Below are 27,151 nucleotides of genomic sequence, written 5' to 3' on the forward strand. Positions count from 1 at the left end.
AGAAAACGTAGTAGGTACCTATTAGAAAAAGTAAGATTACTTTATTTCTCTGTTACTCCAAAATCCAACGTTTGTAATTTCAAAATTGTATAACTAAAACTTGCGAAAGCCGTGGTGGCCGAGTGGTTTGACCTATGGCCTCTCAAGCAGAGGCTCGTGGGTTCAAACCCCGGCTCGCACCTCTGAGTTTTTCCAAATTCATGTGCGGAGTTACATTTGAAATTTACCACGAGCTTTACGGTGAAGGAAAACATCGCGCGGAAACCTGCACAAACCTGCGAAGCAATGAGGGCTATCGCGTATGAGTTCGCCGCTAGAGGCGCTAGTGTAGCGTGAGGTCTCCGAAATGACAAATCTCATAGTTTTTAGGTGAGCTACGTGGGTTTATTTATAATTAGAATAATTTTGTGAATATTTTGCAATATCTGAAATTAATTATGGCAAATATGCGTTTCGGAGCAATGAATGTATGTATTTTGAGACAGTTTTGTGTTTGTGTTTCGGAAACCTTTGTCCTCCCTTTTTTCCGAACAAAACGGGGACTATGCAACACTGTGGCATGCTCGATATTTTTATGATACGGTTTTAAGGTGTATTAAATATGATTTTAATCTAAACTTTGTTTTCACGCCCGTAATAACAGACTTTGAAAGCCATACTTAAAAACCTCACGCAACAGTGCGCCATCTAGTGAGACAAAAAACGATAGCCCTCATTCAATGGTGTGTGTGAAGTTCCCAATCCGCACTGGGCCCGCGTGGGAACTACTGCCCAAGCCCTCTCATTCTGAGGGGAGGCCTGTGCCCTGCAGTGGGACGTATATAGGCTAGGATGATGATGATAACTAAAACTAAAATTTACGCAATACAAAAACAACAGTGAACTTGTTACGTTTGTGTAATTTTCTTTTATTTATGGTTTGTGATCTGGAAGTCTGGAAGTGATCCGGCCAAGTGCGAGCCGGAGTCGCGCACGAAGGGCTCCGTACCATTATCTATGCGAAATTAGTCTAGAAATTAGCGAAAAAAGGCAAAAAAAAAAACAATTTTGTTGTATGGGAAGCCCCCCTTAAATATTTATTTTATTTTAATTTAAGTATTTATTTTTAAAGTGATTATACAAATAAATATTCTGTGAATATTTCAAGCGTTGCCGTTATTAATATGGAGCAAAAACGGCAAAAAAACACTTTTGTTGTATGGGAGCTCCATTTAAATATTTATTTTATTCTGTTTTTAGTATTTGTTGTTATAGCGGTTACAGTAATACATAATCGGTGAAAATTTCAATAGCCTAGCTAAGAGCTCAAGAGATAGAACCCTGTGACAGACGGACGGACAGACAGACAGCGGAGTCTCAGTAATGGTTCCGTTGGCACCCTTTGGGTACGGCCCTAAAAATCACGAAGGGTTGAGGAGGTTACTTTTTTTTCTGTTTGCCTGACAGCCCTAAGCGACGACTCTGTTATCAGTAGCGTTTACAATCACTGATCGAGTTGTTCACCTGATATTAAAGCCGAAGGCGTTTGTTTCCAGCCAGTCTTTTCGCGGTCGCCGCCCGGAACGCACCTCGTATTCAAAAATCGAACGACCCGCCATGTTCGCACGGTACAGCGGCATGTAACTTTTTAAAACAACAGTGCCAGTGTAAATATTTTTTAAAGTGTTTTTTAAGTGTGTAAATAATTTTAATTCTATAAAATCCTGTGATAATAGTTTTTAAGTGGTCCAGTGGATATAGCAGCCAGTAAGTATTTTTTTCTCAGTTTGCACGCATGGTATTTTGAATGTTTTTTTGTCACGCTCTTTATATTCGTAGAAATGCAGGTAAGTTTCATAAGTACAATGGCTTAAAAATGAATTGTATGCGCTTATGGTAAAAAAAATGAGGTAACCAGGTAATAGCGTACGATCGGACTGTCACCGTGTTAACCCGCTACGCGTCCTAGAGACTACATTCGTCCCTAACTTTTTTGTGCGACTGTACTACTACTGTAGTCTACTAGGACATTTCCCGCACAAAAAAGTTAGGGACTAGTAAGACTAGGTACTACTAGGACGCGTGACGGGTTAAACTTTTCTTAGTAGGTAGGTAATCGCTGTAAAAAAATGCTATTAAAATAGTATGGTTTTGACGTCATTATTATTTGTTATCCGCATAAACATGCCAATTCATAGTAAATAAACATAAGCACGTGCTACTGTACATAATGAAGTAATAAGTTACACGACATTATACTAAACGTATTATTCGCAATAAATGTAGATATACATTGTAATTCATCTTGATTTATTTTCTAATTTAATTTAATTTGTAATTAATTATTGTGAAAAATGTGTTTGCAGTTAGGCACTTTAGTTCCCTGTATGTACATCAAATCTGATGTTCTAGTTCCGGACAATCTTTTTTTTTTAATACTCAGTCCGATAGCTGTTGGACATTTTAGAGTAGGTATTGGCAATGTAAAAAAATTTAAGTAAAATATATTTTCTTTATAATACAAAAACATAAACAGACCTTGTTGAAACGTACAGGGCTAAATCGACCTAAAAACCTAACATTATTAACCTGAAAGGTGGATTATACCATCCTACCGAAATAAACTGGCTTTATTAAATTATTGTAAATAAATATCCAAATGTATTTTTTAAAGTAATTTTAAAAGATGTGGCTAATTTATAGACGCGACCAAATGACTGGCCTTTTTTTCTTTCTCAATACCTTTTTTGCCGAAAAAAAAATCGCACTTGTAAATTCATACGGATCGCTTTTTTATACAAAGACACAGTCATCTAAACCATTCAAAAATCAACTTTAAAATATAGAAGACTCACTCTATTCAAACCAGGTTTCTCTAAGTTCTAATAATAATTCGCGATCTCGAAATCAGCCCTACGTCTGAGACGAATAATAAATTGCTGTTAAAAAAAAACTTGTCCGACTGAACTCAGAGGTATTCAACTGCGTCTTAAAACAGCGAAATCACACGAAACAAAAAAACGCGAGACTGCTGCTTTCGTGAAAACTACTACTTACACAAATGTATTTTGGTTTATAAGGCAGTGAAATAAAACATAATAATTACTTGTATAAATTATTTCAAATATTTCATTCGAAATTTTAGTTATGTGCTAATTAATAACTAAGAATAAACTAAGTTAATAAGTTTTCAAATGGATGAAATATAACTCGCTATATTTTTAAGCGTGGTGGTTGAGTCGCTAGTTTAATTTCAATTTAATTACATTTATTTTTATACAATTACATATTTACCTATATATATATCAATTTTATTAGTCGAAAATTATCGGCATGCCTTGACAATTCATTTAAAGTTAAGTTTGATTGAACTTTATTATATGCATCAAAACGTTTTAAGCTATCGAATTTTCCATTCGTAATTAATACCACATCCGAATATATTATCGTCATGATTAAACCTGTGTATGTGTGGTGTATTATAAACAGAAATATATGACTATTCGCCGTGTTGCGGAATTTTCATTGGAACTAATTTCTTATACTGGCAATAATTTTAATGATTGTCAGTGTCACTGTGGCGGTTTCTTTAAACAATAATAAAATATGCCCAAAACGATTCGTAGTCAACAACGGATCATTGTAAATAATGTTTATAATAAACTGCTGAAAAAAAAACGCTTGGGGAATTAAACTATTTCGCTACAAAACCTTTCCAAATTAATTAACTAACAGGTAAACGTTGTAGACAAGGTCAAGATGTCATTGTAGTCTGGTTATCATAAATCGGTTTTTTATTTCCATATAAATAAGAACAATAGCGCCCTCTTGACACTAGTCATATATTTTTGGTTTACCTTTACCGAAAATCATCAATTTGAACTAGAATTTATTTAACGGCGTTTTTAGTGTGAAGCGTTTATTCGTATAGTAACATCGCTGTAGTAAGCTGTGGCTGCTCAAGACTCAACGACTGCTATTATTACATTTTGAAGCTCAATTTTGTTGCGGGGTGACTGAACTTTGAATAAAATTACGAACAATTTCAAAGACAAACTAAGCGTCTAGACTGAAAGTAAAACCTAATTTAACTAAGAAATGTTTTGTAAACCTATAAAAGATTTTCTACAAAATGTTTTTTTTTGATCGACAGATATTTTTTGCATATCGAAAAAAAAACTTTTGTTTCATACAAGGATCATTACTTATAGTAAAGTTTTTACGAACTTAAACAAAGACATCACATAAACTCACTTTTTTACATTCTTTTGCCAAATAAGTATGAATTAAAAACAGTTGGATTATTTCTTGGGTAAAAAAAAAAACGATTTAGTCCGTCAGTCATATTATCGGAAAATATTGGACAAGTATTTCTTCTTTTGTCAATAAAACAATAAAGTATATTGTTATTATATATTATATTGTATGACAAATAAAATTACTTTCTTTAACACATATTGGCTATAAGTAGGTAAGTAATAGTAACTTGTCCTCCCTGACGAGAGGGATCAAAGTGCAACTTTTCTGTTCAATGCTTTTCTAAGTGTTTTTTTTGCAGATGCCATTTTCGAAGTTGATAATTGTAAAACCACGCCATTTTCTATGCTGACTGCTCTTTAATTATATTAAGAATTGTTTTATTTCCATTTTCGTCATACTCGGTGTGAAAAATTGTATGTGTCATTCGGGAGCAAAATTATTTTCATCTTGGGCGTTAACACTTGAAATCCCCCTCATTACGCTCAGGATTCTACTTGAGAATCCCTTGTTACGCTCAGGACTCTATTGTAGAATTTGCGCAACATTCTAGATTCAATGTACCGCCCTCGCCGTAAATACATCATTTTGCTCCCTTGTGACACAAATAACTATTGCTTATCTTGGAAGATTTTGATGATCCCCAAGCCAAGTTGAACCGGGCCGGAAAATAAACCCACTAATCTAATTATAGTTAAAACTAAGCGGATCAGCAACACGCACAGCTATTAAATATATCGCCAATTAACAGTTAAGATGTTTAACTAAATAATAATTGTTACTGAATTAATTATAAAGCTCAATTAGATTGACTAACTGATAGTATCTTTTGTTTCTGAATGTTTCTGGACCTCTCGGAATCGTTTTTAATCCACACAACTTTGATATTTGAGTAGTTGCAAGGGATATAAATATATGTTTATCATTTAGTTATCGATTGAATATTATACATTAAAATCTTTTTGAACTGTTAATAATTATGCCTTTAAAAATTTAATTACAATACAAACTCATTAATTTTTTTCCTAACCTAGATTAAAATTAACCAAACTTATGTAGGGGGGTTCTACATAAGTAGGGGGCATATAAGGCAAACGTTGTCGAGAGACGTGTATTATTAACAGGGAGCGCAATTTTCATGTGATTTTTTGACCTGTCATAGTGACTTGTCACTTGACTACCTAAATGATGTCGATATATTAGACTTTAAATAATATTGTCGTAAACTTATCATGTTATGTAAAGCGTTCTTTTTCCCCATAAAAATGGATATATGATTGTATAGAAGTACATAGTTTTCATCACACTTGCTCGTAAACAGTGTCGTAACATGCAGGCTACCTTGGTTGCAACCCCCCAAATAAAACCCTCGACCTTAATGTGCTTGTCATGAAGCCCAAGGTCGGTCAATGAGTCAGTGCCCGTACTGATGGTGCTGCGCATGGTGCAGCAGCAGGACCACATGCACATGCGGTCAGGCACATGCTGAGGGAGGGGAAGGTTGAGGGCGGCGCTGCCAAGAGCGCAGCCTAAGGTATCGCCAATATTTGGAACAATTATATTTTTTCTTTTACAAATATAAAATTTTACTTGCAAATGTGATGAAAAATATTGTATGTCGCACGGGCGGTACTAGAATTACGAACATCGACTCATTAAAGCACTCAGTCTTCGACTTCGGGCTTCTAATAGACTCTCGTTCGTAATTCCTTATTTACCGCCCTTAAGACACAATGTACTATTAAAACGGGAAAATATGAAAAAAAATCATCTACTTCTGTTATAGCTAGAGACATTAATGGAACACTTGTTATCATTACAACAGAAGAATTTCAACATAATTCAACAAAAAATCATCATCATCATCCCAGCCTATATACGTCCCACTGCTGGGCACAGGCCTCCTCTCAGAACAAGAGGGCTTGGGCCATAGTTCCCACGCGGGCCCAGTGCTGATTGGGAACTTCGCATGCACCATAGAATCGCTTCGCAGGTTTGTGCAGGATTCCTAACGATGTTTTCCATCACCGCAAATCTCGTGGTAAATTTCAAATGTAATTCCGCACATGAATTTCGAAAAAAAAAATACTAAACTGAAATTATTAAATTAGAAATTGTAATCCATTAATTGTTCATTGCATATTTCTATTTCACATTTTCAACAGCTCGAAAGTTAATTGGACGAGATCGCTCTTTAACTTGAGGCCGCCTATTGTTTACCTCTACTTTTAATCTTCTTTAGTACCTATGTTGTGTATCGATATGAATGTATACCGGAAGTCGATAAGTGAGATGTCACTATCAAAAATACAAACTGAAATACAGATGCACAGAAAAACCAGAAAAATAAGACCAGTGCTGGGAATCGAACCCAGGTCCTCGGCATTCCGTGCCACGTGCTACCACTACACCACCACTGGACAGTGATACAGACACGAATTTTTCTTATGCACCACATATCTCGGCTTGTTTGTTTCTTATTTAGTCACTTAAGCAGCGACACTAGCGACATCTATGCTGGAGCCCTCATCGAGAAACTTATAGCACCCCATTGGAACTAACCCAAAGTCACTATGACAGGTCAAGAAATGCCATGAAAATTCCACTCTCTGATTATTAATCATCAGAAAACATTTGACACGTATAATGTATTTAACCTAACCTAACCTAACCAACAAAAAATTGGAAAACCCCCGACTTTGTCACTTCAAAGTTCAATATCTCAAAAACGGCTAAACTGATTTTGATGAAACATGTCTAAAAACCATCGCTAGAAAACCTGATTTCAAATAAAAAACCGCAATCAAATCGGTCCACCCACGTAAGAGCACGGTGCCACAGACAGACACACATAGCGGTCAGACTTATAACACCCCTCTTTTTGCGTCGGGGGTTAAAAATGACAGATGAAGCGCATCAAAGTTCATGAGTGCACCCGTGACGTCACGACGTGCAACACTTTTTAGCACGCAGGCTATCTTATATCTTTATGATTATTTGTTTAATTGACAAAGAAAAACCCTGTCCTATATTTTCTGACTAGCTTTAGCCCGCGGCTTCGCCCGCGTGGAATTCGGTTATCCGCTGTTCCCTCGGGAACTGCATTTTTCCGGGATAAAAAGTAGCCTATGTCACTCTCTGGCCCATAAACTATCTCTATGCCAAAAATCACGTCGATCTGTCACTACGTTTCCAGGTGAAAGACGGACAAACATACAAACACACTTTCGAATTTATAATATTAGTATAGTACGGATAGCGTAAGTCTACCAATATATGTACTGTTTCGTAATAAACGCAGCAACTATTATAATACGGCACGATGTATTTAAGTTTGTCATCCTAAACAGTGATGTAACTTAATATCTGAAACTAGGCCGGTGAGAATCCCGGTCAGCTGAGAAATAGGATAGGCTGCACTTGTAGGGATTTGATCTTATAGTAACACTTCAAACCCCGGCTCGCACCTCTGAGTTTTTCGAAATTCATGTGCGGAATTACATTTGAAATTTACCACGAGCTTTGCGGTGAAGGAAAACATCGTGAGGAAACCTGCACAAACCTGTGAAGCAATTCAATGGTGCGTGTGAAGTTCCCAATCCGCACTGGGCCCGCGTGGGAACTATGGCCCAAGCCCTCTTGTTCTGAGAGGAGGCCTGTGCCCAGCAGTGGGACGTATATAGGCTGGGATTTAGTATTTTTTTTTTTTAGTATTTAGTATTTATTTATTGCAACACCTTTTACAAAAAATTATAAAAAATGATGCCCTGTTGGGGCGCGGCAATTTTAAAATTAATTACATTAATTAACTTATACATAACATATTATGCTATTGATGGATGATGATGATGATGAGTAACACATAAAAAAACATAACCTATATTGTTATCCTAATTACCAATAGAAAGAAAAACAGCGACAAAGCAAGACACAACCCTTTTGTTAGTGAGTGAGTGCACAAGAGTGAATTAGTGTGTATAAGTAAGATTATGTGTTTTATTCGCTCGGTGCGAAGTACTAGGTGGGGGTAATGAAAAGTAAAAATAATGTAGGCTATGTCATCTGTCATATCTATCTGTCATTATCAAAGCAATTTGTTAAGACTTAACTATCATTGGCAGTAATGGTTGCTAACCTAAAGCGACCGGTTGCCAAAAAAAAAAAGTTGAAGTTGAAGACTTAACTACCTAGGTACCTAAATTTAGAAAACAAAGAAAGGAAGAAAATACATTCATTCACAACACAAGACACAACAATAGTATTAAGTACAAATAGACAACACGTAGGAAAGTATGTGTCATTGCGGTTGTGAATCGGACACTGGCTCAGCATAATGCTGAAGCGTTAATAATAAACACCCCAGCGCTGATTTTCAGCCAACACCGTTGGTGACCCCCGGACCGCTACAAAGATATACTACACAGTTTTATTACCATACATAAGACTACATAAATAGATAATTTGTAAACTATGAAACATATTATTTATTTTATGGCTTTGAAATTTAGTACTAGATGTTTGTCTTATGATGCGAGTTTGAATTATTGAATTCTGTCCCTGTTTTGTTCTTAATTCCTCTACATCCCGGACATGTCCAGCAGATACCAACAATCTTCCTTTTGAAACGGTTTGTGGTTGAAATTTTATATTGGAGTAATACTCACAAACCCGGTCTTCAAAATGATATTCATTTCGATTTGAAGACCATATTTAATTTAATACTAGCGATACAAGAACGGGCACCTCTGATTTTTTTCGAAATTCATGTGCGGAATTACATTTGAAATTTACCACGAGCTTTGCGGTGAAGGAAAACATCGTGAGGAAACCTGCACAAACCTGCGAAGCGATTCAATGGTGCGTGCGAAGTTCCCAATCCGCACTGGGCCCGCGTGGGAACTATGGCCCAAGCCCTCTTGTTCTGAGAGGAGGCCTGTGCCCAGCAGTGGGACGTATATAGGCTGGGATGATGAACTGTATTTCTGTAGATGGTCAATAAGCAATATCCGATTGAGAGTTGAGAGTTAGTGGAGTGGAGACAAAAACGAGATCTCTCGGAGGATTCCTCGTCTCAGGCAGGAAAAGTGCCGTTTATGAACCACACCACGGAACCATATTTATATTATAATCTTTTACCGACGCTCACTCGATGTTAACGTCGTCGTGAACAGCCGATATTCAGGCTAACGATGTGTTAATGGTCCATATTTATGAATAACAATAAGTGTTAAATAAAATACTCATTTGCAAGCACGTGTCTGCTAGGTTGAACCCGGTAGCTTGCCTGTTAGACTATACACAAGCAGTCTTACGTCACCTGGATTAGTAGCCCCCAGGTGACGTATAAAGAAAGAAAGAAAGAAAGAAGACATTTATTCACTAACACAGAAGACACACATATACAGCAAAATTAACACAAATAAAATAAAGAAAAAATTACAGAAAAACACATATGAAAATAGTAAATACAATATACACAATGTTGTGTGTCCCCGCGAAAGTCAAACGGTCGCTGACTCGGCATTATTTTCTGCCAGAACCGTCTGTGACTCACGGAACGATACACAATTAACGTATCGTTATATATGAAATTCGAAAATCGAAGGTCGTATCGTACCGTCCCTCTCACTCTTGTATTAAATGCTATTAGCCTCAACGGGACGGCAAGGTACTTACGAAGTTCGAATTTTGCACTTCGTAGCCCTCTTTTGGGGGCTGCATAAAAGGGCTTATACTTTCTTAAAAGGCCGGCAGCGGACCAATGACTCTTTTTTTTTTTTTTTTTTTTTTTTTTTTTTTTTTTTTTTTTTTTTTGCGATGTGAAAATGCTTTATGCATACTTCCGTGGAAAGTTATGTGGGACTCTCTGGTCTTAGCATACCCACTAAAAACACATCGGCGTTTCTCCACTCTGCCGTTATGGGAGCGCCATGGGATCGCGGACATTCAACCATGACGCTCCCCGGTGGCCCCAGTCCTATGCGCTGGGGAGAAGGGTCATAAACGCATTGACCCTCCTCCTGCCCGCTGTGTAGGACCGGATACTGTGAGTTCACACACACGGTAGCCCTACTGGAGGATCAGGCGGTTTGCAGCAATAAACTGCGCTTGCCGTCTCCCCCTACGTTTACGCCGGAGCGGATGCGCGTCTGCAGCTTCTTCGCGATCACGCTCCGCGGCCTCCTTTTGTAACATAATAGTGTTACAGAAGGAGGCCACTGCATTCCATGATCTCTCGCTGTGAAGCATGGCTTTGACGATGCTAGGCAGCGAGAGATTGGCTACCCTCACGATTCTTATGAGTGTTTGGCGCTCCACAGCCCATCGACTGCACACCTCCAAGGTGTGTTGGGCCGTATCGTCCGGATCGCCGCACTCATGGCAACCTGGGTTAGGTTCTCGCCCTATCTTGTGCAAATAATGGCCGAAACTACCATGCCCAGTCATTATCTGCGTGAGCCGGAATGACTCTCCTTGAGTAGTTGGTACTCATGGGCAGACGTGTTCATTTCCCATCAGATGACCCGCTTGCTCGTTTTTCTCCCTCTCACAATAAAAAAAAAATCTGCCACAGCGGAGTGTGTAAAAATATCTGACATGTCCTACCAGCGCTAGAAATAGTCGTATCAGATATTTGTGCACGCTTCGTTTTGTCAGATACTGTTGCTAGTGACTGTACAAAACCTAGCATTACAGCAATTACGACTTTGACGGGCATACTGAGTGTCAGGGAATCTGACTAACTGAGGTCCCGGGTTTGACACACATAATCACTTACTTTCGTATTATAAACATTTATAAGTAAATAAATAATAAATAAATATCATGGGACAATTCTCACCAATTGACCTAGTCCCAAAGTAAGCTTAGCAAAGCTTGTGTTATGGGTACTAAGCAACGGATAAATATAATTATATAGATAGATGCATACTTAAAGACCCGAGAACAAACATTCGTATTTTTCATACAAATATCTGCCCCGACACGGGAATCGAACCCGGGACCTCAAGCTTCGTAGCCAGGTTCTCTAACCACTTGGCCATCTGGTCGTCTAAGATTTATAAGAGTATTATAGTATACATTTGTAATAAGTATTTCAGAATTTTGTTATAATTTTTAGGGAGACTTTATACATCTCAAATTCATTTTTCTTGACCATACATCTAAGTAGGTAGGTTCCTAAACAATTTTATTGCACGTCCCTAAATGCGGCCCTGGCGTAATCGCCAATGCTAATAATGCAGGCGGGATCGGCTTTCTTCGGGCATGTTCGGCCATTTTCGTCAGCGCTTGATGCGCCGCGCGTTTTGTTCCTAACAGCTAGTCTAGTGCCGTAAGGTACATAGATGTCAATGTTGTTGACGGTGGAAGCATTATACACTTCCATTGAACGTAGATATACGTGATTAAGAGGTTTATACTTACATTTTAAAGTAAGGGGCCCCATAAATCCCTGTAATTATTTTTCTGTGTCATCATCATCCCAGCCTATATAAGTCCCACTGCTGGGCACAGGCCTCCTCTCAGAACAAGAGGGCTTGGGCCATAGTTCCCACGCGGGCTCAGTGCTGATTGGGAACTTCTCGGGTTCTTCTTCTTCTTGGGAATTTTTCTGTGTAATTTTTATTTATAATTTACATATTTTTAATTTACTTAACTACCTATGTTATCTTTCGTAATTTAAGTATATTGTAATTACTTACCAATTTTTTTTTCGAAAAAATGACTGCTTAGTTTATTGCGGCGCATTCTTCTTGCCAATTATGGTCTTTCCGAGAGCTCTGGTAGTATTAAAAAATGACATGACAAAGCCCTTTTTGGACTATTTACACAGAATAAAGGTTTTGATATTTTGATTAACGGAATTAAAGTCATGTGTAAACAAAAAGACAGAGCGTCGCAAAACAATGTACTATTTATTTCGTTTCTTTATTAAACCACGGTATTTACTCAGCTTTTCCTCAGTAATAATTACACTTTGTAAGATAATCTATACAAATAAGTTCAATGTTAGGTAGTGGTTAATGAAATAATAAACAGACGGTTGAACATAGGTTTAATTACACCGTTATTGACTCGTCTTATCTTTACGATAAAATCCTATTGTGTTTAGGAAAAATATATAAACTAAATGCAAATTGGACAAATTGTTAGGTAGTCAATATAGCGTGCTAAAACAACGTAAAAGGGCCAATCAACTTTTGTACCGACACTAATCTGTCCTCGACATTTTTAAACAATTTCAGATTTTTGGAAGTAAACATGTTTTTTCTGTAATATAATAGATGGTGGACAATGAATACAAGCCATCCTACATAAGTTCAACCTATAAAACCGTAAAATATCTTGTTGGAAGTACGATTTTTTGGTAACGCCAGAGACAATTTTGCTAACGCAGGAGACGCCCAAAGCGTCGGTAAAATAGTTGATTGGCCCAAAAACAAATCAATGGAGATCGGTTTAAAAAGGCATAAGTAGCAGCTGAATTGGAATGAGAATTTGGCTGCAACCAGGGGGCTACTACGAAATTCGAAAATCGAAGTTCACATTGTACCGTCCCTCTCACTCCCGTATTATATTCTATTTTTTCGAAGATGATTCAAATGGCACATGATAATAGTAACTTTGTGAGGCGGTAACTAATTTTTATTTTATTCCAACAGAGATATCATCATCATCATCATCGGCCTATCTTAGTCCACTGCTGGACATAGGCCTCTCCAGTTGCACGCCACTGAGCACGCCGTGGGGTGCCGGCTCACGAATAGCACTCCCCCATTTCTTCTCATGGGTGTCGTAAAAGGCGACTAAGGGATTTCTGGACCTAGGTCATTATAGGTCAGGTCGGTGTCGGGCAGCAGCGACACCGTCTCACACAAATGCACTGCGATTGCCAACCCGCCTGCTCAGCGTGGCAATTAGAGCAACTCCTCCAGTATGGCAACAGAGATATATTGATTGAAAAAATGAAATCACATTAAAACTGCTGGTTGTTCGAATATAGCATAGAATAGTTTTTTGAGGCGAGCTTGTCGTAGTCTGAACGATGTGGCGGAGGAACTAGATATTGATATATTCAATTGCAATCTCTATACGGTGAGGCGGCGATTGGCGGAGAGGTGGTTTGACGGAGCATATAGGTACCGTAATATGTAGCTACTACTGCTTAATTCATTTAATCTTTGTTGTTTGGTGAATGAGTTTTTGATATCCTGTTTTTATCCATGTTTGCGATTTTGCGCGTAGGTAAGTTTTACTTGTTTTAAATGTGTGTCTACTTGTGAGATCCTATAATTGGCTTTATTGGTACTATAAAATAAGTTTACTCTGTAAATTAAAGCTGTTGGTTCTCCGAAAATAAATAAATAAATATTTGAACTCAAATTTGCTAACAAATTGTTAAGTTACTGCGTGAGCACTGTGTTATATTAACTTAGTTTCTTTAATGAACGCCCCTAATGCTAGAGGTGAGCGTTATCGGTAAAAATTAAAGCGGTAAAATAAACGAACTTATTATTAATTTGCAAGATTGTTCGTCAGTCGGATAGTGACACTCCAAGTGTTGAATAAATCATATTTTAAAATTCAAATAAGACTCAGTTCGATAGCGTAATGTTTAAGCCAGGGTTTCTCAAACTTATGGCTCCACGTACCCCTGCTAAAGTTTCTAGACGACAGCGAACCCCTACCTCCCTCCCCTCCAAAGATAGTAATAAAATTGGCTGTTGGAGAAACCAAGTTTATTTTTATTTCAATCATCATCATAATATAATGTATATTATTGATTTCAATAAAAGGTAACAAATATAGGTAAGAATTATCTTGCCAACGAAAATACAAACTCAAACAAATAACAAACAAATAAGTACCTAACAAATTTGGAGTTGAAATAAAAAATACAAAATGACTCCAAAAACCAATCTTAATAATCTTGCCAGTCTTACAGCCACCATCACGTAAACCTTGTCGCGAACCCCCTACCGTCGAATAGCGAACCCCTAGGGGTTCGCGTACCCCACTTTGAGAAACCCTGGTTTAAGCCAACAAATAACGCTATTGCCACTTTTAGCACTGGTACATGAAAAAGTATCGATAGTTTGCGTAACGTGGGAGGGAATCTAGTTCCGTCAGTTTGGCATCTGTCATTTGAATCATGTTAGAAAAACTAAACGGATTTATTTAGCTTGCCTTGTTTGTGACTTGTGTAGGTCAAATCTAATAATTGCAACCTTTTGGGATTCGATGGCGAGGCCTTATGGTTTACGTGAGCGAAGCTGCGGATAAAAGTTAGTTATATATCGATATTGAAAAAAACAATATTGAAAAAAAACTTTCTGCGAAATTTCTTGCGCTGCATTCTTCTTCACAATGTTTGTTGAATTAAAACACCCTTGTTTAATACGTATTAAAGTATGTATTTATCTATATAAGTACCTATGTTTATAGTACAAGCTTTGCTTAGATTGGGACTTTGTCTTGCCGAGAAAATACTACAATACTAAAATGAGTATATGCTTACTGTATAATTGCTATGCTTAATTATTAACGTTTTATTGCTGTCCACTAAGTGTAGATTTTTTGGGTCAAAAGTCGCAAAACCGAAACAGAATCTTTATTCAATCACTAGTAGCTCACTTTAGTTAACCTTTATTAATCTTTTAATTACATGATCGCGTACAGGCGCCAGCGCAGCGCGCACGATTCTCCAATTACCGCGACAACCAACAATGACAATGTTTACGTAAACTCTGGTCTTAGGCCGAGGCCGCACTACGGCTAAACCGCCGCGGTTTTTAACCGCGTGACTTTTTTATGCAAGTACAGTCACCAGCATTAATATCTGCCACAGCGGAGCGTGCAAAAATAACTGACACGTCTTCCGGCCCTAGAAATAGAGTCGTATCAGATATTTATGCACGCTTGTTGTGTCAGATATTGGTGCTGGTGACTTTACCCAAGTAAGTAAGTATGCCAGTGCGGCCGCTTGTATTAGTTTACTTGATTCACAAAGTCACGCGGTTAAAAAACCGCGGCGGTTTAAAATTAGTGCGGCCTCGGTCTTAACTATGAAGTTCGAAATTGGATATTCTTATTGTGCCGTCTCGCTCGCGCTAGTAATATTGTAGTAAGAGAGTAAGAAATAGTGTGAAACGAATTTCTAATTTTAAATTTACTACTACGTACACTACACTACCTGTTGCCCACGACTCCGTCCGTGTAGAATTCTTTTATCACCTTCCCGTGGGAACTATGCAGTTTTCGGGGATAAAAACTATCCTATGTCCTTCTCCGGGACTCAAACTATCTTGATACCGAATTTAATCTAAATCGGTTCAGTGGTTTAAACGTGATGAGGTAACAAACAAATGGAAATGGAAAGTAGTGAAATGAGGTAATAAACAAACAATAAAATAGACTTACAAAAATTAAATACCTACCAGTCATCCGCGTCGTAGGGTACTTGACCCAAACATACCGGTAGCGTCACATTTTGATATGAATGGATTGCAGAATTTGATGATTTTTTCGATTATTTAATAAGACGTCCTGTACTTCTACCAGATTACCTGGAAACTGTAACAGAATCTTTCTACCATGGCAACAAAAATGTGCTCACGTAGGTAAATGAAATAAAATAAACACTAAAATAATGACCCACCCAGCACCACAGAGGCATTAAAAACCGGCTAAGTGCGAGTCGGACTCGCGCACCAAGGGTTCCGTAGGTACCATTATCTATACAACATTAAACATTAGCACAAAAGGCTTGTGTTGTATGGGAGCCCCCTTTAAATATTTATTTTATTCTGTTTTTAGTATATGTTGTTATACGTTGGCACTAAGTGATGAACACTGTATTTTTACCTGTGTTTAGATTTCATCACTTTATCGTATGATAAAGTAAAATGGAAAGTAGAATATTGAATGCATTAATGTTCCGCTGGCACCCATTGGGTACAGAACCCTTAAAATAAAATAAAAGCAGCACTGTTCCTTTATGCTGGCCACATTATTTTTACGTTTGACATTTCAGACTGTCATTTTAGTATCTCGAATTCTGGGACAGACCATACATTAAGCACTTTGGACGGTAGCAACTGATTCGAATTCAAAATAATCTATGCACGTGGACGATTTTCCATTTGTCCTGAATGACAGTAAACCTGTAATGCAACTTACGTAAATATAAGCCTTAACGGCTATCGGTTCGACGAACAATATGCCAATAATTCTCAACTATTGCCGTTACATAGATAATCATTATTTTTATTAGTTCTCAACAAATCAAACGCGATTTGACGTAAGCCTTTTCTTTGTGTTATCGTCACAAATCGCCTTTGTTGGAGTGAGTTCGTCACCTGTCGTCACATTGTTTGTTTACACGTTTCCATGGCAATCGTTGTCGTCAACCTGATATACACATCAAACGGATCATGAGAATCCTGTCATGTAATGTGATTTACATAATATATATATAGGTTTATCCTGCTTCGCAGATATAATGAATTGCATTTCAGTGATTATCAAGGTGACAAAAAAATATAGGCCCTTGCCCTACGAACGACCTCCCTACTCCCCTCACAGCCGTCCCATGCCTCGCATCACAAGAGAATTATTTAACTACTTATTCTTTCGTCATCTTAACAATATCTCTCTCTCTCTCTCTCTCTCTCTCTCTAGTAACTTACATGAGATAACTGCTATTCTCCGGCCTCCTATTGTAGCCACAGCCAACGCCAAGCAAATCCAAAACTCTCCTCACTCCGATCTCATATTTATTTTTTATCTGTCAGTCCACTACAACCTCCTTTTTTTCTTATTATAAACAAAAGACAAAGACAATCAACTCATGATGCCACTTATGCCTCTTTTAACTAGTATTGCCATCCTTATTATTATCAATATTAAAAATATTACTGTTTCATTTTAATAAGTCATAAACATTAATTAAAAAGGAACAATTTAGGTTACACTAAACTATCCTAAAAATAAATTAACTATAACTGTTTCATGTTCTGTGACTCGTCTTTGACGACAATCGTCGTACCTACGTGTGTGTAGGAAACGCAAACTGCTGTAGGTTAGTGTGAGTTTGTAAATAGCTAGACGATAAATTCCATAATTTGTTACGGATTTTAAAGGCCCATACATGGTAAGATTAATCGCTTTGATCAATAAGACGAGAATCGTGGCGATTGGTCGCTTCGAAATACGGTATTTGACAACTCCTGATTTTGCCATATCTTAATATTATTATGAAAATATAGATAAAAAGATGGTGTTTAGCGAAGAGAAAATTTAAATCGGTTGAAAATTGGATTTATAGTGATTTTTTGAAAAATCTTTATACCTGTCTCTTTCTCAAACGCTTTTCTCTATGCAGCAAGTGTGGCGGTACTGGCGTGTGACGTCACATGCCAGTATGTCTTTCTCTGTCTAATCTTGAATTTCAAACCTTTATAACTTTGTTATTTGTAAAGGTAGCTTAAAAATTGTTTTTCTATTCGATAACAGGCATTGTGTAGTTTTAATTTATAAAACATATACAAAATAGTCAAATACCGTATTGCCAGCCATACACGAGCAATTGGTCGTATAAATAATTAAATAAATAGTAACGATCGATCATTTAAATACTCGTTTGAAACGAAAATAAAGTCACTTGAGCAGAAATAATTAGATGAGTGCACGTGTTTTGGTTGCGATTTCCGATGTCCTCTTCTATCAAGTAAATCGTTGGCGATATTCACATACTACCGATCGGTCGTTTCGATCGGTTTGTAACGACGGATTGTAAAGATGAATCTTACCAATGTATTCAGATTTTCCACGACAACAGCAATCTATACAACTATAGGCATTATTAGGCTTTTGTTGTCACAACTGTCTAGCGAGAACTAAATAATTACCTAAACATCATATAATAATAACTTCAATGAAATCTTACGATGGCAATTAAAATATATTTTCTTAAGTATTTACCAGCATATAAAAAGTTATGCATAATATGCGAAATTATCATACATTATGTAGTTTATGAGTATGAGATAGATAGGAAATGAGACTCAACGAGTCCCTGGATTTCAGTCTCCAATCTGACTATATTCTATCTATTCTGTAAAACTAACTTAAACAGTTAAACATCTAATCTAAGTAACCAACGTTAAAAAGCTAATTACGTTAACATTGTTGTTATTTTCAGATAAAAAATAAATTTCTTGTCAAGGCCAATGCCTTTCTGCCAAGCAATGGCTGGCAATTGCTGGCTGGGCAGTGACTTTCTGCTAAGTTTCTTGCGGCGCATTCTTCTTGGCAATGATGGTATTTTCGAAAGCGCTGGTAGTTTAAAAAAATGACGTGTAAAAGTGCCCATTGCGGCCTATTTACTGAATAAATCATTTGAATTTTTTTTTTTGAATTTGAAGGAAACAGGGTTTTGTGCCATAACTCACGAATTTCTTCTTACGACAATTATCCACTGAAGTTTTTTTTTTTCTTATTTTTGTTGAGGCTTCGAACACTCCAGGTGATCATGTCAGCCTTATCGGGTGCTCGTTCAGTTCCCTACACAAGATATAGATAAAGGAAGTGGTACCTAAATGCCAAAGGCTTTGTCAGATGTCGGGTCTGAGAGCCGACAATTGACCTGGCCGTTGCGCATGGAACCACAACCCCCAAGAACTCTTATACTTTTACTAGCATTTTACTAAGATAATTATTTTGAAAGCATGTGTAAATTGTTATTTCAGGAATTCAAATGTGAAGTCGCCAAGCGGTCACAACGGAAGATCAGCGTTGGCCTACACGGCCAACACTATGCTGAGCTATAAACGCTTCGCGATTTCGCATAATAATAATAATACTTGCAGGTAGTAGGACCGCCCGGATTGCTACCACCATCTTGCTCGCTAATCCAGCCGTGAAGCAGCAGTGCTTGCACTGTTGTGTTTCGGCGTGGAGAGTAAGACAGCCGGTGAAATTTCTGGCACTTGAGGTATCCCATCTTGGGCCTCTAGGTTGGCAACGCATCTGCAATAAAGGCCCCTTAACCTATTGATTCATTTTGCAGTCATGTCCACAATAATTACTAATAATGTCGCTAATCCGTCCGATCCCTGTTCATGACACATGTTATGACGCCAGAGGATCCGTTTCATTACCGGTAAGGACAGATGTTTAAATTAAATTAAAAATGATTTATTGCAGACCAGGATCCATAGTTTGTTAGTAGGTAATAATAATACATAAGTCTTATTTTAAAGGGTTAGTATTGCATTATCTTTAACATATTAAATCAAAATCAAAACAAAATAATCAATAAATATACTAAGTCAAACAATTGTAATAAATTAATCATAATGAAATGTCTAAAGTTGCATAAAATAACCGTAATACAATCATAATTATAGATAATAACTTAAAAATGAAATTGATTTGCATACTATTGATTTGCTTATTGATTTGTTTAACAATATAAAACCCGTGTACCCGTGTGGTGTCGGGTTAGAATAACACCTCTCCATTTCTTCCATGGATGTCGTAAGAGGCGACTGAGGACATAGGTTAAGGTACACCGTAGGCGACAGGCTAGCAACCTGTCACTATTGTACCGTTTTTGTCAAACTTAAAACCTAAAATTGCTAAAAGTGGCTCCGAAGCGGTAACGTTTCGTGTGCTCTGCCTACCCCATTTGGGAATACAGGCGTGATTTTTATGTATGTATGTAACAATATAAAAAATGTTAGTTTTGGATCCATATCGGCTCGCATACCTACTTATTAAAAGTCCGAATGTAATGTTTGTCAGAAAGATTGTCATAACACTTTTTTCTCTGAATCCAATGATTGTTCAGAATTGCTATAAAACAAATCTAACCTAACCTATAGTTTTATAGGTGACCATTTAAAATTTTCAGAAAAATTTAAAGTTTCGGTGGAAAAACAAATGATGACAAACGATGATTCTGTCAAAAAATACGATATGACTAGCGAAGAGTATGCGAACTTTGGCGCTCTCGTTAGTTTAAGAGCCTTGTACATTTAATATGTATTTATGTATGTTATATAATATTGCCTACTTAGTACTAAATTTAGTAGGTAATTACAAGCTTTGCTTTGGGGCTAGATAACTCGATTTGGATTTTTTTAATTTCGCAACGTTTTGCGAATTTGCTTACTATGATGTTGGTTTGTTTTACTAAAAAGACAAAGACAAGACTAATCAGCAAATATTAGGAAGTACGCGTATAATGTAGGAAATTTTTATTCTCAGAAAATTGCGCTAGTCATTTAACTAGACATTAAATGTAAATATTTAAGTACTACTTATGTATGAGTCAAGTTCCTTTTCGACACCATCAAATGTTTTTTTCTATAAATTGTGTATTATTTTAAGAGTTTGATGTCGAATTAAGTTATTTTCTATGTCTGTATCTATATTTGACTAGGACATATACTTACTTTGGCTTACTTAAATATACAAAATACTATTATTAATTTAACTACTAACCACGGCGAAATTTTTAGGAATTTAATTAAATCTTGGAATTTCAAGTCAACTGCCATCTAGCGTGCAGTTTGTGAGTAATAAAATTAAAAACGAAACACATTTATCCCTTTTAACAATTAAACTATGGTGCCCCGCCCGACTGCTCCTTATTTTCTATTGCAGTACCTAGTGTAGTTGAAGTTATGTGCATTGCGGTGCAATTGGAATACTGTCAGTCTGTAACGGCGCTTATGCTATAATACTATAATATTATAAATACGGAAGTGTATGTATGTTTGTTACCTACTCCTTCATGCTAAAACGGCTTTTCGGATTTTGATGAATTGGGTATGTAGATAGCCGGACGTCTGGAATAACACATAGGCTACTCTTTATCCCGATATTCCCACGGGGTTGGGGTAAAATTTTGAAATCTCTCCCGCTAGGATTTAGACACTTGAAATTTTATGAAAGTCCCGGAATTTCAATTGAACTGCCAATCCTAATAGTTTACGGAAGCAAAGCTGCTGGTAAACACTAGAGCTATAATAAATGTCGCTGTCATTATATATTCCACATACAAACTGTAGACCATTGTACGGGCTAAGGCCACGATTCTCAAATTCTATGTCATTAGAGATGCGAATGCCGTCGCGAGTGACCACAACACGTAATTATCTGCTTGCTTCCCTAGGAAATAAATGGAGGTAACAAAACAGGGTCATTTCGATATAAACAGAGACTACAATAATGTGTAGGTACACATTATTAGATTACAATCAGAGATGAGCTATATTCGAAAATGTTTTTCTTGATTTTCGTTAACTTCGACAGATGGGCCGTTCATTCATATATAAATAAACCACCTGGTAGTTACTTTTATGGACAAACAAAAAAATGTTTCATACGTACTTAATATAATAAGTTTACATTCATTATTAAAGGTCAAATTATAAAATTTTTGTTGTAATTCTAATTCTATTATCATCCAAGCTGATTGATTCCAAACCAATTCAACCCATTCACCACTACGGGCTAGTGCAGATAGACACTGATGGACTGTATTTTACGGTTTACGTAAGCGAAGCCTCGGCTAAAAGCTAGTGATTCCGCCGCATCTGTTTTAACGAAACCAAGCAACCTTAATTCTGCAGAAAACCACGAGTTGTTATAAAATCTGATGTAAGTAATGTCGTTCTCATACCGTGTTTGATGTAATACCTAAGAAATGTTTGATAACATGCCCCGCCGGGGCTCACGTTGCCTCCGATAAAGGATAGACGTACGCGCACGAAGCCGTTTAGTGTGACCATAATGACGGCGGGAAAGTCTCGGAAGACGGCCATTTTGAATTCAAAATAAGCAATCTACATAATTGCAGGTGCTGTCGGACGTGTCAAAAAAGTCAAGATATCTTTATTCTATTTAGGCTATTTACCACTAACGCTGAACGAAAATTCCGCGCCAAATTTTATGACTCTAATCCTGATTAGGAAAGATTATTATAGCCGTTTCAGTTTTGTTAAATTTTCTAATTTTCTAAATTTTAAACCCAAAAGATAAAGCGCGTAAGCTAGGAGTGGCACCCAGATGTCATTTTTTAGTAAAAGTGTACATACACACGTAAGTCACACAGAACTTTAACGGTCTATATATCTTCATCATTTTGTGCTTAATTGACAGAATATATCGGTGGTTCGTAGATAAAAAAAAAACCGTAAATATGCGCCAAGTCCGGAATATTCCTGACTGATGGTAACCCTACCTTCAGAAAAGATCGTCGTCATACCAGTCGTGGCCAGGTTTGCGCGGTACTTCCGCTGTTTGTGAAGACTCATCGAACAAGAGGAAACAAGCGTGTGAAAATTCGCTCTTCTACCTACTCAAAGTCTACTTTCTTACGCTGTTTTCTACTGACTACCTATCATCGAACAAGAGAAACAAGCGTGTGGAAAATTCGCTCTTCTACCTACTCCAAGTCTATATGGTTTATGAAACTGTGACCTACTTCTAGAGAGATACCTCTAGGCAGTGTTAAGGAAACTGAATCACGACCGGGTGGAGCTTTGTGCTTGTATATATGCGATGTTGAGATCCCTAGACATGGTCGGAGTTTCTATTGTTGTTCACTAGATGGCGCTAGGAGTCGCTACAGGTTCCACGCTGGTACATGATTCAGTTTCCTTGACTCGTAGTGCCAAGAGAGTTGAAGTTAACACACACAGCTACAAAAATAACTGATTGCAGTGATTGATTTGATTGATTGCTTAAAAATCTCTGTAACTTACCTGTGTTAAACAAATAAATCGTCATTCATTCATAAAAGGAGAAGGAATGAAAAGAATGAGTAAATGTCAAAATCCTTCTGTCATTACACGACATGTTCTTGTGTGCGTGATGTCAACTCTGGTGGCACTACCTTATAAGCACTATGCGGTCAGCCGCGCGGTTTTAGCGTGCCGTCCCTAGTGTTGTGAAAAACGCTCATTTCGAGGCTTAAAGACTCGAACCCTTAAGACTCTCGAGGCTTTACGACTCAAAGCCCGCAAAGACAGTTTCTTGCATCCATACGCATAAAATAAGCCAATTTAATTCTCAAATATAGTCGAGTCTTCAAGACTGAAGTCTTAAGGGTTCGAGTCATTAAGCCTCGCAATGAGCATTATCCACAACTCTAGCCGTCCCTCTTCAAAGTATCGATTGATAAAATGTATGAAACCCATACCGTTCTGATGCGTCACGACACAACACGACAGCTTTAGCCGCATTCTGCATATGTAGCCTAGATGGTTTTGATAGAGTATTAAATAGTGTGATGGTTTCCCCTGGTTTTCCACACAGTAGTGCTGGAGTCTGGAGTTCGTAGTTGGCATTAAGGAGTGCTACTGCCCTCACTCAATAAGGAGTGCTGCTGTCCTCACTCAATAAGGAGTGCTACTGCCCTCACTCAATAAGGAGTGCTGCTGCCCTCACTCAATAAGGAGTGCTACTGCCCTCACTCAATAAGGAGTGCTACTGCCCTCACTCAATAAGGAGTGCTACTGCGCTCACTCAATATCTAGATTCAACAGAGCCTCTCCTATGCAAAATGTAGACAGTGTGGGCTAATTTTAAATCAGACAGATTTAAAAATATCTACAAAACAAATTTTAAATTTTTAAGATAACTGGAAATAGCAGGTATAAGTTTTGATTCTTACGTATGACATCCATTATTTATATAAGTAAAGCATTTTCACAATATTTTCTTCCGTCGAAAGCGGCCCTTACGGCAATACTTGCGAAGTTGCGACACTAGCGCCCGACCGGAACATTGCGACACTACGATCCAAACTAATTTACAAGTAACCGCATTATCTTAATTTCGATTAAAATAGATTGAGCACGTACAAACTGTTACTATGAATAACAATGGAAAGTGTAGCGCATAATAATCTAGACTGTAATATACCAAGGAAATATACTTAGTAATGACGCTATAATACAATGTAATTTAACACAGACAGTAATTAGAAATATCTTCACACAGAAACATAGGTAGGTTTAGGTTATGTTAAGTTTGCATCGGTTCGAAGGCCCAAAACCACGCAAAAGTAGGAGCTCCGCGTCAGCGGGACAAAAAGTCAATTTCTCACTTCTCATGCTCTAAAAGTAGGTTAATATAGCCTTACGAGGCGGGAGTAAAGTACTTTAGTCCCTAGGGACTTGTTGACTGACTTTAAGTGACAGATATCAGTAATGCCGTCTCTGTTTGTTTTGTCCGAATAAACAAAGACGGCATAATTTTTTCTGACACGAAAGTTAGTCGAGAAGTGGTGAAACAGGTCCTTAACAGCGAATAAGATTAGTTTAAATAAGTTTTTTTTTAAATAAAAAAAAAATGCTAAGTGAAAAGAGAAATAATTAGGATACTGTAATAGGGTGACGAAGAAAATATAAAAAAAGCTATACAAGAAACTGATTTATAAAAAAATATAAATCTCAAACTTTTCATCTTTTCATTTGGTAAAAAAATTAACAGACTTGCTCAGACTGTCAGACATTTTAAAAGTCTAGCCAGACTATGTCCCAATCATTATTTGTTATGTGTGAAGAGTACAATCGATTATCAACAGCTGTAAATGATTCGGTAAGCTTGTAATTTATCAACACGCGACGTTAATCACGTATATGATTAATAGTATTACTTAATGCAGTCAAAGTTGAAACCGCACTTAGGGTTACCAGATGTAAAAAAAACCGGAGAAAAAACCTGATTTACTTTTAAAAAATCCGTTTTTTTCGTGAATGAACATGACATGATATTGACATGATTTTGCTGTTAGGTAAGTCATAAGTGGTTAAATTAACTCTGTATTTTAATAAACAAGTTAAATATAATATTTACCTTACTTAATAAAATCACAATTTTTTTTATTAGCGTCTACGTACCTATATGTTTTATATTTTTTGTCTTGTATCTTTTTTATGAATCTTACCGAAAATTCTTAAAATCCTGAGTTTTACAAAATCCGATCGTAATTTAAATAGTCTAATAATCGTGACATCTCAGGACATAATTAAATGTTGAGGATGTTGTTGTTGTGTTGGTCTTTAGTCCTAATTACAGATGTCCAAGTTGTGGAAAGTTTCCAAAAAGCTGAAAAAGTTGTCGGAAATTTCTGGAAAATTTCAGAAGGAATTATAGGAAATTTAAATTTAAGAAACGGAAAGTTTCAATCCCCATCCAAAATTGTGAGAAGTTACCGAAATTTTCCTATATAGAAAACTCCGCAATTATGGAAAGTTTCCTTTGGCACATCAGTAGTCCCACTGGACGTATTGCAGACCAAAGACGCAATGTTTTGGATATGACTTTCTTACCCAGCTGGAGAGCGGTAGCTTTCTTGATTTTTCAAAAAATTGTCCTGCACAAAGAAATGTAAATATGCATCAACAACAGAAGACCAGTAAAACAGAAACTGGTCTCAAAGACCGTTGTAACGCGTATAGTCTTACGTCTATTTTAGTACAGGAAAATTCAATTACGAATCGTTGTTAGCAACCGTTTATGCCGGGAACTCGGAACTGCGACCCTGCTGCCTAAGTCCAGAAGTGTCGCCTGAAGGACACTGACCAGTATCGTAATATTACCATCATTATCATCATATCAGCCGTAGGACGTCCGCTGTTGGCACAGATTACCTGTAATCTGTGACTGTTGGCCATAGGCATCCTTAAGCCGAGTATAGACTTGCAAGAAAAATCGTACAAGTTGCATTACATTGCGAGGCCGTAAAGCCAACGAGTTTGTAGTGGTTAATAGAGCGCCGCAATGTAATGCAATTGGCACGATTTTTCTTGCAAGTGTAAACTCGGCTTTAGAGAAGTATAAAAACACAACGATTAAAACGTGAAATATAACGGTTTTAATTGTAAAGTTGTTTTTTTTCTACACGACGAATATAATCATTTATAGGATAGGTAGTTATCGTTAAATTATATGAGTTCATGCTAATATTTTTGAATTTGTAATTGAAACTACCATTTTTTTTCTTTTTAGTCATCCTAATTGATAGCATTTGCGTGTTATTTTGTGGAGGTCCATGCCAATGAACTGCATAATTTTACCTTGTTCCTTTGCGGCACGTGTAAGACAAATAAATGTATGCGACATAGGTAGTTGTTAATTTACTTTTACTTTTGAAGTGTGCGAAATACACGGATCGGCAAAGTTGAAAAATTAAAACCTTTAACTACCTACTTGTAACATATTTTACTGAATTACTCATAACATAAACAGACAGCCGCAAAATACAATTTAAATATGCATCAATAAATTATAAACGGTTCAAAATAATTTATGAAACAAAAAGAAGCCTTTCAAAATAGTTGCTGGATCATTTCAAAAGAATACTTAATTTTAAATATAAAATTGCTTTGTGAAAAATAGTATATTACTGCAGAGGGCGGGAAAAGTCATTTCGTGGATGAGTATGTTTTGAGGACGAGGCGTATACCGAGGCCTGTGTACTGCTTTTCTCCAAATATGCGAGGATATAATGCCACTTTTTAAATATATATATTATCGCATCAACGCATATAACGATGGACTTCCCGTTCGATTTTTCCAACATTAATGGGAACATTTCCGAGCAAGTTGGAGAAAAATATGTTTTACAGTTTTAATACACTATCGGCAAGCGTTTTTTTGTTTTGTTAGTTTGGTTTTGCTTTATTTACTCATCATGGACAATACCTACAGTTTACTTAAAATGAACTTCATTCAGGGCTTGGGCTGTAGTTTCCACGCGGTTCCCATCTCATATTTATAATTCCGTCTCGATGGTCCCAATCGGAGCACTATTGCTTCAATCATATTGCCCGTCCATCACGGTTTAAGTATATACAATCTTATATATAAAAAGAAAGTCGTGTTAGTTACACCA

The 27,151-nt window shown here is 37.0% G+C and overlaps 2 protein-coding genes across 2 annotated transcripts in view; one reads left to right on the top strand and one right to left on the bottom strand.

Moving 5' to 3' along the window:
- LOC141438843 (solute carrier family 41 member 1-like) overlaps positions 1 to 27,151 on the top strand; it is a 105,945-nt gene that overhangs the window by 9,559 nt on the left and 69,235 nt on the right. Inside the window, exon 2 of the mRNA XM_074102865.1 lies at positions 1,536 to 1,746. The gene's annotated coding sequence lies outside the window, so the exon portion shown is untranslated. The remainder of the gene's footprint in view (positions 1 to 1,535; positions 1,747 to 27,151) is intronic.
- Positions 10,306 to 10,683, bottom strand: LOC141438598 (uncharacterized). The gene has a single exon (XM_074102463.1). It carries the CDS (start codon positions 10,681 to 10,683, stop codon positions 10,306 to 10,308), a length of 378 nt encoding a protein of 125 aa, XP_073958564.1.

The sequence above is a fragment of the Choristoneura fumiferana genome, chromosome 19, assembly GCF_025370935.1.
Source record: "Choristoneura fumiferana chromosome 19, NRCan_CFum_1, whole genome shotgun sequence".
NCBI lineage: Eukaryota > Metazoa > Arthropoda > Insecta > Lepidoptera > Tortricidae > Choristoneura > Choristoneura fumiferana.